This window comes from Bos mutus, chromosome 12 (assembly GCF_027580195.1).
Source record: "Bos mutus isolate GX-2022 chromosome 12, NWIPB_WYAK_1.1, whole genome shotgun sequence".
NCBI lineage: Eukaryota > Metazoa > Chordata > Mammalia > Artiodactyla > Bovidae > Bos > Bos mutus.
Genome location: NC_091628.1, coordinates 52173229 through 52186900, shown reverse-complemented (window position 1 = coordinate 52186900; position 13672 = coordinate 52173229). Strand labels below are relative to the sequence as shown.

At 35.1% G+C, this 13672-nt stretch overlaps 1 protein-coding gene across 11 annotated transcripts in view; it reads left to right on the top strand.

Moving 5' to 3' along the window:
- The window catches only part of MYCBP2 (MYC binding protein 2), a 270299-nt gene that overhangs the window by 148155 nt on the left and 108472 nt on the right, over positions 1 to 13672 (top strand). For all 11 annotated transcript variants that reach the window (XR_011466330.1, XM_070380616.1, XM_005891177.3 and 8 more), the window contains 6 exons: positions 794 to 1015; positions 4194 to 4385; positions 6528 to 6734; positions 7595 to 7726; positions 9744 to 9922; positions 12608 to 12750. Coding sequence is in view for 10 of the 11 variants with exons in the window: in XM_070380616.1 (XP_070236717.1) it covers positions 794 to 1015; positions 4194 to 4385; positions 6528 to 6734; positions 7595 to 7726; positions 9744 to 9922; positions 12608 to 12750 (1075 nt within the window). In the remaining variant the exon portion in view is untranslated. The remainder of the gene's footprint in view (positions 1 to 793; positions 1016 to 4193; positions 4386 to 6527; positions 6735 to 7594; positions 7727 to 9743; positions 9923 to 12607; positions 12751 to 13672) is intronic.

The following is a 13672-nucleotide window of genomic DNA, read 5'->3' as shown; positions in this document are numbered from 1 at the left end:
TCTTAACATATAGAAAGTTGCTTTGCTTTCAGCTAGACTTTGTAACACAAATACTTTATGAACTAAGTACAGTGTACACAACTTTTGTGAATTGTGAATAAAATGTGTATTATAGAAACTGGAGTTTATTTTAGAAATGCAAGGTTAGTTTTACATTTAAAAATTATCATAATTGATACTTGAGTTGCTATTACAAGCATATTAACTGAATGGAGAGACAAAACTGTATGATCCTCTGTATATCCTGCATATCCTGTGTTGATAAGTTTTTAGTACTTTTTTATAAAATCTTGCCAAGTGTGATAAATTTTCTGAATAAACTGTGTAATAAGATGACATAATTTTGTGATCTTAGTGAAATGCTGCTGCAGAGGCATAACAACATTAAGCTACATTAACATGAGGTAGATATCTTCTTATAGTAGCACCGACTGACAAGTCAAGTCATTTATTATTTGATGGAAATGGTTTCAGTGCTTGTTACTGGAAATAACTTTCACTGTATACTAATTGGGACCTTTATGAAATCATTTTTGAGAAATCATACTAGAGAGGACTGTGATTCTGAGGGTCTACAAATATATAAATAGTACAGAAAGCTGATTTTTCTTGACTGTGTTTAGTTATTTTCCAGCTTCATTGGGTAGTAATTTAAGCAATTGTGCTTAAAAGTATTGATAATAATAGTGTATTATCCTATAACCAGACAGAGTGACCGAGTGCTAGAAAATGTTGGTATGATTTAAGGTTGTTTGCCTTTTTTTTTTTTTTTTTGCCTTTTTGTTTTTAAAAGGATATCCAAGAGGCAAACTTCAAGACATCAAGTAGCCGACTCCTTGCAGCTGTGATGTCAGCTCTGTGTCACACGTCTGTTAAGCTGACTTCTATCTTCCCTATTGCATATGATGGTGAAGTATTGCTACGGTCAATTGTTAAACAAGTTAGCACAGAGAATGACTCCACAATGGTTCACCGATTTCCCCTTTTGGTAGCACATATGGAAAAACTCAGCCAGGTAGGTCTTTTTCTGAAATATCATCCATACTGAAGTAATAAAACTATAAATAGAGACGTACTTAGCTTGGTGCTTATTCTTCTGCATAGGTAAGTATATTTACCAAATAATGAGTTTTGCAAGAAGAGTTAAGGAAAAATTTTTCTCATGTTTATCTGTAAATGAGCAGTCTTTTTTCTTTTAATTTTTAATTTTGAATGATCCCTAAACTATACAAAATTTGATAGACTTATGAGATAAATTCTTGTGTATTTGTTTTTTTGCCAAACCATTTAAAAATTGCAAATACTATAAGCAAACTTTTACATTTGAAAATAATATTTTAGATTGCCAAGATAGAATTTTAGGGAAATAGATAAGTTTTAAAACATTTTTTCTACAACAATTTGGTATGTTAAAATAAGTATTATGAAACAGTTGTCATAGGAAACATTTTTAGTCATAGCTTCTGGTTTATTAGAAAGCATTGTGGAGAAAAATTAAGTATGCATGGAAACCATGTATAATTACTACCAAGTTGATGAGAAGTAATCTTTAAAGGGAAAAAAGGGTATAAAATAGAATAGTCATACCAATTATTATACAGTAGTAGTTTTCTAGTGACTGAAGCAACAGAAAAATTATGAGAAAAATTCCGGTGACATAGAGAGACAAAATAGGACAATAGTGGAATGGGAAGCAGATTTGCAGTTAATATCATACTTTGGCAGGATCCCATAGAAGTGATAGAGATAAATGTGAAGGACTTTTAGAGAGTAAGCCAACCTGGGAAATTTTTCAGTCTTAACTAGTAATTAAATGTGGATAAAAGTTCTATGATGGTATCAATATATTTGTAAAATATCAGGAAAAATACTTTTTTTCTTTTATAAAATCCTGTGCTGGTAAGACTGTGAGGAAACCACTAAACTTATAGATGGTTTATAGCATTATGTAGTGTAAGTAATCTTTTTAAGTAATCTTTTTAGTAATCTTTCCCTAAAATTCTATCTTGGCAATCTAAAATATTATTTTTCAACCTTTTAGCAAGTATTTATCATATACCTACTATTTACTAGGCGTTTATTAGGTACTAGTTGAGACGAGAATTAAGAAGATAAATACAGCTCTTGAATTGAGGACCCATAAACTGGAAGGTATTTTTTAAAAATACATTGTTAATTCGGTAGTATGTGTGATGAATATTTGCAAAGGAAATTACCTGAGGAAGTAATTGGAAGACTAAAGCTATATATATATATACATCTTACTAAAAGGAAAAGTGAATAACTTAGAGCTTTAAATGTCCATCATTAAGTGAAATAATTGAATTTGGATATGTCAACTTGATAAAATATGGTTCTATCAGTCATTAAAAATAACTATTTACATTTAATATCAAGGCAGATGTTTGTTAAGTTTTTAAAATAAAGTAAAAAATCAAGGTATCTAGACACACTGTGGTGACAAACTATGTAGAATATGTATGCAAAAACATACATATTTTGGAAGAGAATACTAGAAGTAAAGATAATGTTTGTGTGATAAAGTTATGGATAAGCTTTGTTTGTCTTTTGGGATTCCCTTTAGTGTTGCAGTGTTTTCCTTAAAAGTGTAGTAAAACTTCAAGCTTTTTAGAACTACTAACATTTGGTAATTATTGAAATTAATTGCATATTCACATATCTATTAATCTGTGACAATATATACTGATTAGTATATTTTGCTTTTTAATGGATAATATAGAATTCTACCATTTGGAAATAGCATAATATAATCAATCAATACTTTTCCTCTATATAAATATACTTAGATTTTCCCCAGTATTTCAATATTTTAAACAGTGCTGCTGAAAATATCATTGACTAAATTTTTATGCATATACACAGTGATTTTTCCAGAATAAATCTTAAAGTGTGGAAAAATTTTAAGTCAAGGAAAATATGTTAAGATTTTGCTACCAACTGCCAAAATGCCTTCTAGAAAGCTAATGTCAGCTTGCATGTCCCACCACTAGTGAATAAGAGTTCCCTTTTTCTAAAATTTTAGTGGCTAGTAATGTGCTTTTATATATATATATATATATATATATATATATCTTTTAACTAAAATACATTGACACTCTTGACTCCATGTTAAGATTTTATGGGAAGTTTCTTATATTACTCTTTTAATTACAAGTTAGAAACTAAGTGGATGTAACTAGATAAATGCACTCCACGCATCCCCCATGCCCCACCCCGCAAAGAAAGCCCTTCTGGAGTACTGACTATGGAGTACTGTTGGGAATTGAGTTTTATCCAAAGTTAAGTTTCTGAAATGTTCCAGAAAGTAAAGATTTCGGAGAATGAAAGCCACGAAAACTTAATTACTTAAGATACTGACCTAAATGTTATGATAATTTTATTCAGAGATAGTAGAAATAACTTAAAGATTGAAGAATATCTCTAAGTGACTATTTTTAGCCCAAGATTGGACATTAATAAAGTATGAGAGAAAGATTGTGCATATTGTTGAGGGTGTTTCATCTTTTCTCCTTTTTCCTGGAAAAAAGTATTTTCCCATTGGTCTTTAATGGGACTAATTTCTTATTTTGAAGTTTTTCATTGGTAGGGGTGGAAATTTATTATCTTCACTTCTGAAATCAAATATAGTAAGAATTGTAAAACTGTACAATTTATTGTACAGTTCCATATATTTGTCCCATACATGTACAGAAATAATTTTATTAGAAAACAGATCATATAGACTATTGCTCAATTGCTTTGCCTTTAAATCAGTAGTCATTATATTATTTCATACTGGGAATTATTTCATATCAGAAATAATTATCTCAGTTTGGAATCTTGTCCTGCAAAAATAGCTTTTTAAATAGGAAGCGGTTTTTTTTCTGTCATATATGATTGTTAGTGAAAAGTCAAATAAGAGGGTAAGTGAAAATGACTCAAGGTTAATAAAAGCACAAACATTTTGTAAATGTGTGGTACTTTTATGATATCTAGAGACTAATAATTTGAAAAAGGACTTATACATAAACAGTAGACATGGTGAGTCCACATACAGCTGGATGCATACATAGATGTAGACTCAAGTCTGGATTTTAACAGAGTCTTCTAGAAAACAATGTTTTGCAATTGAGTACTCAGGTGAAGGAAAATAAAGCAATTATCTGAGAACTTTTTCTTTTCATGTGTCACAGAATGAAGAAAATATCTCTGGGATGACAAGCTTCCGTGAAGTTCTGGAGAAAATGCTGGTAATTGTGGTGCTCCCCGTCAGAAACAGCCTGAGGAGAGAAAATGAGCTCTTCTCCTCCCACCTGGTCTCCAACACCTGCGGGTTGCTGGCCAGCATTGTCAGTGAACTGACCGCGTCTGCCCTGGGATCTGAGGTGAGGTTCTATTCTGATACTGGATAATGAGGACATGTTTCGGTGCTCCACATTGTTTCTTTTTTTTTTTTTTCATATATTTTGGCTTCATAGAAACTAATTTTTGTCAAGAAAATAGTTTCAAGCTGGCTTGTCCTTTTTTTTTTTTAATTCCCCACCCCCACTTCCTTACACCTCCTCTCTGCTCTTACTCGCTTCCTCCCTCTCAGCAGTTAACCCAGGATGCTGCACTAATACAAAGTATACCTTTTCCCCTGAACTGCCTCATTGCACAACCCAGCACCAGGTCCTAGTGAAAGCAGAAGTAGTTCTCGTTGCTGGGTAGTAGGAAGTGGAAGTAGGACCACCAATGATGAACATGCGGTGTGGAAAACGTGAAGAGGTGCAGACCTTAGCTCTGCTCCCTTGGTTAACCGTAGACAAACACATGTGTAAAATGGGAATAATAATAATTTTTATATTATCTTGTATATTATTATATAGGTTAAACAAACCTGTATCACAAAGGTTTTTTTTTTTAATTGTAGTAAATTATATAACAAAAAATTTATCATTCTAGTCATGTTTATGTGTGCAGTTCAGTGGTATTAAGTGGAGTCACACTGTTGTACAGCCATTATTATCACAAAGTTTTTAAAGGCTCAAATACTAATATGTTTGAGAAAACTACATTGCAACATCTTTAAAGTACCTTTACATTTTTTTAAGTAATTATTGTTCAGCATTTCACTGCCCTACTCACTGTTTTATAATTCATCTAAATGTTTTGACTGAATTTGGTGAACGTTTCTATTTTTTCTCTGAAACAGTAGACAGTAGACATTGGTTTTACGTCATAATGTGAAGTACGTTGTATCATTCAAATGAATTTTTAATAACCATTATGTGCTCAGTGACCCCAAGTCTCTGGTTTCTTGCCAAGGAATGTCTTTTCTCTATTTTAATTTTATAATTCCTAGTCTTTACTTTTTCTTACTCTCAGATTTATTTATGAGTCTATTTTCACTTGATCCATTCAGTCTACACTCATTACTGATTCAGAGTGAGAGGTAAGTCTTTAGGATTTCTAAATGATTACACACATCTGAGCAGATTTCAGTATCTCACCCTGGTTGAGGTGGTGAAGCCCTTGTCAGAACATTTTAATTTTCCTTTTCATTTGTTCATTCAGCCTGTGATAAACTTCCCTCCTATACTATTATAGACCTTGGATGAAAGTTTATAGTGCGTAGGTCCCCAGAATACATTGATTCCTCAGAAATTTACTATCTAGTATTCAATCTCCTATGAACTTACTGTTTTAATAGGAAAGCCCCAAATTTCAAGTGCCTAATTCACAACCTTGGGAGTTTCTAAAGGTCCTGACTTAGATATCCATGCTTTTTTCTTTCTCAGAGGAGTTTGTAATGCTTGCTGGAATGTTAAACTTAAATTTTTTCCTTTTGTAGCTCTTCCAAACTTCTGCAGCCAACTTAGAGCAGAAGCAGGCTCTATAATTAAAAAGATAGTTTTGAACCAAAAATAAATGCTTTGATCCTCCCTAATCAAAGTCTGTAATTAATGATGTAGTACTTGTGTGTATGTGTATTTTCCCATATTGACTACCAAGTTATTTTGATATACATTAGTGACATTCAGACTTAAGGCATAGAACATTTTCTGCAATGGAGTCTTAGCTTGAAACTCACAGATAAGAGGAAGGATGGTCTGACAGAAAAGAGGAACCTCAGTCCACCTCTTTCCTGAATATTCATCTATCCTAGAGTTCTGTGCAGCATAGTTTGAAAACTATTGGTCTGAAAAATACTGGTATCTCTTTGCAAAGTGAGTGATAATTTGTTCACGTGTTACAACTGTGATAACTTACAAGTTTATAGTTCTGACATTATAAATAAAGTGAAATGTATAATTTGACTAAAAAGACACTGTCAGATAATATTGATTTGTGAATTTAGAGTGATATAGTCTGATTTTATTCTTGGTTAATCTCTTAATGGAATATACCTTTAGAGAGGTTTAAACCTCTTGTTAAAGGTAGGTTATTTTACTGAACTCCTTAGAAACTTTTGGATAGTTTTGTTAAATGCATGTTAGTAACACTTAGGTACAGACTACTGATATTTTTACTTTTGTCATTTATAGGTTGATGGCCTTAATTCTCTCCACTCTGTTAAAGCCAGTGCTAACCGATTCACAAAGACAAGTCAGGGGAGAAGTTGGAACACCGGGAATGGGTCCCCAGATGCCATCTGTTTTTCGGTAGACAAGCCTGGAATAGTTGTGGTCGGTTTTTCTGTCTATGGAGGAGGTGGAATTCATGAATATGAATTAGAGGTGTTGGTTGATGATGTAAGTACCACTCTTAGTATGCGTTTTGGTGTGTGGGTTGTGTGTCAGGACATACATCATTATAATAGCGCAGTGGTCCAAATCCAAATAGTGCAGTTTAACAGATTAGTCATAGATGGGCAACGTTAGAGAAATTAAAAGGGAGCAATTTTCCTTGATTGTTTGTGTACCATTTGGATCGCTCCTGCTTCATGTTTTCTGCACTTCCAGGGAAGATTTTAAATGAAAATGAGAAATTATGTAACTAGGCCTCAGATTATAAATCTTGAGTAATTTCTTTCCTTTTTTTTTTTTTTTACTGTTATAATATTTCAGAAAACAAGAACAGTATTCAGACTGGTATTATTACCCCTATCAGTGATTAAGCAGTTTTGTTAAGAGTGCTAATGGATGATTAATAGTAAAGTGTGTTGTTGGTTGAATTAGCTTTATCTTGGTGTATCCACTATAGATTTTTTAAAGCACCTAAGTTTCATAAAGTTTTATTAAAATGAGACAAGTAGCATGTAAATTATTTGCTAATAAATAAGTCTGTCTGTATTTTGCTTCTCTTAAACAATTAATTCAGTTAATTATTTCCTTAAGCTCTATAATTAGATATAGCATTCTGATGAAGAAGGGGAAATCATTTTAAGACAGATGAGAAAAGCCTATGTATGATATAATTTGTAGATAGTTTAGGAAATACAAATGAATAGAGGACCAAAAATGTTTTCTTTAGTATATATGGATGAATACTAATGGATAATAATTTTATATGCAAGAAAATAGACTGCTTAAAAACAGTAATTGATTGTAAGTCAAAATTGTTCATTTAATGAAATTAAGAATATGTGCGGGCTTTGTTTTGTTTTAATTAGAGTGAGCATGCAGGGGATTCAACTCATTCTCACAGATGGACATCTCTAGAATTAGTCAAAGGAACTTACACAACAGATGATTCACCCAGTGATATAGCTGAAATCAGACTTGACAAAGTTGTTCCTTTAAAGGTAATTTTAACAATGTGTTTAGTTTGTAAATGGAATGTATTATTATGAATTTATGTAAAAACAATGGTAGAAAGTTTTTGTGGTCCTTTAAATACAGTACTGACTGTATTTCTAATGTGTACTGTATTGTATTCTACTTTTGCAAAAGGTTCTTAAAGTTAGATATACAGTGGAAAGTAGCTGTAGGTTTTGGAGTCAAATAAACCTAGCTTTCAGATATCTGCTTTTCCCAATATTAGCTCTGAGACTTTGGACATGTCATCATTTGCCCACTCTGAGACTGATCTATGGGTTGGGAAGGATAACACCTCCATTGTCACATTGTTCAGATTACATTAAGAAATGGAGAAGAATACTTGCCTCAGTGTCTAGCACAAGACTGAAACTCAGTAAATATTAGTTCCTGTTTTTTCTTCTCTTATTGTGCGAGAACTCATTTAAAGAACAAGTGGTCTTAACAAATAGTGTTAACAATTTGTTATTATTAACAATAATATTATTATTATATATAACTTAATTTTATAGCAGTAAATAACTATTAGGAAAACAAATTTTGCTTCATATTAAAGTAATAATAGAGTAATTCTGAATCCAACCATAATAATTTTCATTACACAGCTGAGTTTTGGATGAGGTAACTTAATTAGTTACTTCATCAAAAAGATATATGATACTAAAAAATAAAAAAACATCATTATGAAGTTTATGTCTTGGATTGTTAGGCACCAGTATCTATATCATATTTTTTTATACAAGTGAATCTTGTTTTGTCTTACAGATATTTTTTCCCATGTTTGCCTCTTTCTGTCTCTGAATGTCTCTCTTAAGATAAAAATATAATGAACTCATTCTTGTATTTTTCCTATATTTAAAACAAGCTTAAAAGTTAAACTTATCAAAGGAAAATCTTAATTCATGTATTCAAAATCTTTTATTATGGCTAATATTCTTTATAGTGTGATTAAAAGCAGACACTATAGTTACACTGCCTGTATTTAAATCCTACTTCCATCACTATTTACTAGTTGTGTGACTTTGGGAAAATTATTTAACTTCTCTTACCACAGATTCCTCATCTGTGTAATAATGGTACTTAACCTTATCAGGCCATTTTAAGGATTAATTTAAGTAAATCACAAAAGCATTCTGTTAAATAATAATCAGTAAGTGTTCATTATTACCCTGCTTGACTTACTGAAAACTCATTTAAGCAAATTGTGTATAAATATGACATTCTTTATACAGTTGGCCCTTGAACAATGTGGGAATTAGAGGTGTTGACCCTTCTCAAAGTGGAAAATCCAAGTATAACTTACAGTCAGCCCTTTTTATACCTATCTCTGCTGGCTCTGCCAAAGCTATGGTTTTTCCAGTAGTCATGGACAGATGTGAGAGTTGGGCCATAAAGAAGGCTGAGTGCCAAAGAACTGATGCTTTCAAACTGTGGTGCTGGAAAAGACTCTTGAGAGTCCCCTGGACAGCAAGGAGATCAAACCAGTCAATCCTAAAGGAAATCAACCCTGAATATTATCATTGGAAGGACTGATGTTGAAGCTGAAGCTCCAGTAGTTTGGCCACCTGATGCAAAGAGCCGACTCGTTGGAAAAGACCCTGATGCTGGGCAAGATTGAAGGCAGGAGGAGAAGGGCGCAGGAGAGGATAAGATGGTTGGATGGCATCACTGACTCGATGGACACGAATCTGAACAAACTCTGAGAGATAGGAAGGACAGAGGAGCCTGCTGCAGCCCATGGCGTTGCAGAGTCAGACACAGCTTAGCAACTTGAAGAAAACAAAAATGCTGGTTGCACGTGTTTTGATTCAGCCAGCCTCGGGTGGTGTAGTATTGCAGCATTTATTGTTGAAGAATATTCAGTGTAATAGACCCATGCAGCTCACACCGTGATGCTCAGGGCCAAGTGTATTTGCCCAGTTTACTACTAGGGTTCATTTTATATTAATATATCCTTGTACATTGCAAATAAGTATAAACATGCTTTACCTCTTTATCGTGAAGGAAAATGTTAAATACGCTGTGCGCTTGAGGAACTATGGAAGCCGCACAGCCAATGGAGATGGAGGAATGACCACGGTTCAGTGCCCTGATGGCGTGACGTTCACATTCAGTACATGCAGCTTGAGTAGTAATGGCACAAACCAAACCAGAGGACAGATTCCCCAGATACTCTACTACAGGTAGGTGTGTATAGAGTCAGGGAGCTAAGTACTCGACAGCAGCAGAACATGTGCATTTTACTACCAAGGTACAAGAAGCTCAATGGGCGGTGATAATTAAATTGCACAGTGTATCTTCCTTGCACATGCTAATTTGTACAAGACGGTCTCATTTTAATGTATAAATTCAGTGTTTACTTTAAAATGTTCTTTGTCATTATTTTCTTAATATCTTTGAAATGTTTATGTACAGGGTATATATGCTTTTTGTTGTCCCTTTTATAGTTTTGTGGTCTGCATTTGTGGCCAAATTTTAATGGAATTTATTTATTTTTAAATGCCAAAAGTTAATGAGGAAATCCACTCTGCCGAAGTGCTGTTGTTACCTTGATCCAGCTATCCTTTCTGCAGAATGTTTTGGTGTCTGTGAATCTAGTCCTTGCAGCCCTAGAGTATATAATAATGTATTTCTAATAATATGTTTAACAAAAACCATTCCTTATGTAAACTGTGAAAAACAGAATTACAATAATTTTGAGTTTAAAAAGACTTTTAAATATACATTTCTCACTGAGTCTACATTTTTCTTTTAACAATTTAGCTGGAACCATAGGTAGTAGTGAGTAGTATTTACCTCATTTGTCCTCAGTCTGACTTGACAGCAAATCACTGAAGTTGCCCATAGGTTTCAGAGGCTTACTGCTTCCTTTTTCCTTCACAAACAATCTGGGGACACTGCCTTGGCAGTGAGGATCTGTCCTGAGGATCTTCTTTCTTTCTCTGTGTAAAATAGAACAGAAATAGTAGGCACAAATAGCTCTATAGTGGCATGTTGCTGCTGAGACACAAAAGCTTTCTAATCCTTTCACCGTAATGAAATCCCTTTTCTGTTACATAGCCTTACAACAAACAGTACATTTTTCTAAGTATAGGCAAGAAACTGTATCATGCGCTAAAGATAAAAAAGATGGAGAGTCCCTTAAAAGTATCTGCTATCCAGAGTTTATACCTTATACAAAATGCAGTGTTTATATTTTGATGTTTTCCACAAAGATTTAAGTATCCTTAGCTTTCATTTTTAATTAGTTAAGTTTTAAAAGATTAAAATCACTTAACTGTGAAAGCCGTGTTGTTCTGATGTCTGCCAAGTGTACGTCTCTAGCTCCTAGCTCCTCTAAGCCCTGGAATGAATATCCAGGCCCTTCTGAACTTCATCAGGGTGATGGTAAGGGAGATGGTGATTAGAGGTCCTGTGTCCTGAGCACTCCCTTTCTGCCATACGGTTCTCGCCCTGTGTCAGTTCAGCCAGTCCTTGCAGGAACTCCATGGGGCGTGCAATTTCCTGTCCCTCCTTTACAAATGAGGGAACTGAGGCCTGGAGTGACTCAGTGACTTGCTGCAGTCACACTTTCAGTAAGCTATGGTCCTGGGATTTGTAGCCAGGAGACTGGACTACAAGTGACCTACCTTTAACCACCATACCACATACACATCCTCTCTAAGGCTGGCTAACAGGCATCTTGGTGAAACTCCTCCCCATCCACAGGTCCCCATCCAGCGTTCCTCCCCATCCACAGGTATAGTAGACACCTGGGGGGCATTCTTGATGTCTGTCTTACCCTCACACTTTGCATCAGTAAGTCTTGGCCTAAATCTGACCTTTTCTAGCACTCCTATAATTAACATCGAGCCTAAGCCGTCTCCACCCCGACTTGAGTAAGCACCTGGATAACTGAATTCGAGAGGAACTAGCCTCTAAACTGGAGAAGGAAATGGCAACCCACTCCAGTGTTCTTGCCTGGAGAATCCCAGAGACGAGGGAGCCTGGTGGGCTGCTGTCTATGGGGTAGCACAGAGTCGGACACGACTGAAGCGACTTAGCAGCAGCAGCAGCAGCAGCCTCTAAACCAGTCTCTCTCTTTTCAGTGAGCTCTCTTACACTCTGTCTTACACCATGCAGCCAGAGTGACCTCAGCGAAATATAAATCCTGTCGAGTTTTTAGGTGAGGCCTTGCTCATCTTCCCCTCATCGCTTCCCTTTCCCTGCTGCTGCTAAGTCACTTCAGTCGTGTCCGACTCTGTGTGACCTCATAGACAGCAGCCACCCGGCTCCCCCGTCCCTGGGATTCTCCAGGCAAGAACACTGGAGTGGGTTGCCATTTCCTTCTCCAATGCATGAAAGTGAAAAGTGAAAGGGAAGTCGCTCAGTCGTGTCCAACTCTTAGCAACCCCATGGACTGCAGCCTTCCAGGATAAAATGTAAAGTCTTTACTCATGTGATCTGACTCTTGTTTACCTTACCCACCTGTCACCCTTTACTCTTTCTCCTTTCATTCTAGTCACACTTGTCTTCATTCTATTCCTTGATCTCACCCATCTTGTTCCTATCTGAACCTTCATCTTACTGTTCTTTTGGCCTGACTGCTCTTCTCCCAGCTCCTCCAGGTCTTTTTTAGAAAACACAGTTCAGGCCTTTGCTTAAGTAGTGGTCTGTCATGATGTTATTTACTTTAAAAAAAGTAAAATAATTTTAAGCTCTTATGTGGCTTTTTCTTTGATGCCCTATTATGCCTTGAAACTATGTAGTTATACATTTACTATTTTTTAACTTTAACTTTTTAAGCTTGTGATCCAGATGTGGTTCCTAGAGTTAGATCATGTTTTACCCACTATGTAAAATGATGTCATGTGTTACTCATGTTACAGGAGTGAATTTGATGGAGATTTACAATCCCAACTTCTAAGTAAAGCCAATGAAGAAGATAAAAACTGTAGCAGAGCTCTCTCTGTGGTAAGCACTGTTGTTCGAGCTGCAAAAGACCTCTTGCACAGAGCTCTTGCTGTGGACGGTAAGATTTTTTTTTTTACTTCCTTAATAGTCACATTTTAGATTCTTTATTCTCCAACTTACATGCAGAGTTACTAAAGAAGAACTACCTTGTAAAATCCCAGAGGGATCCCTTATGGGTCTGCACATATACATATGTTCATTTTGGATCAGCCATGCTCTCCATACACTAATGCAAAGTTTGTTAGAATGTTCCAAAGCAGTTATTTTACACTGTAGTTTTCTGAGTCAGCCCATTAAGAGGAAAACTCTTAATTGAGTCTTTGCTTCTTTTAGTAGTTTAAAAAACAATTTTTTGTTTTCCACTTTAGACCTGGTTTTCTTTCTGTAATAGCATCACCATGCATCCAAAGGTCTGGGCAACCCCAAATGTCTTTCCAGATTCACTTATCTAAATTGAGTTTTGCAAGTTCTTCCCCTGAAAACTCTCCAGTTTCTCTTCTCTCTATCTGTTCTCCTATAGTTCAGGCTGCCGTGGTTCAAGCACACATATTCTTTTTCATGAGTGGATAACATCCTAATAATCACCCTGCCACCTTTTCCCCACTGCCACACTGCAGCAGAGTTAACATTTACAAAAACCTTACTGTTCACTATAACACTTGTTCCTAAATATAGCTGTATGTCAAAATCACGTGAGAAACTTGCTGAAAATAAAGAGTATTTGGTCTATCCAAACCAGTAGCTTAGGCTGGACAAGGAAACTATATTTTTTACCTCAATGCCCAGCCTGTTCTGATGCAACAGCAGATGTAGAAAAAAATATCTAGAAATAATTGACCCTTAATAGAAAGGTCTTCAACTTATCTTCCTAGCACCATGCTCATGGAACAATAAAATGTCCATCAGCAAAGTGCTTTCCTTGGGAAACATAGAAGGCAATGTAGCTAATAACAGCAAACATTTTTGGAGTATTTACTATG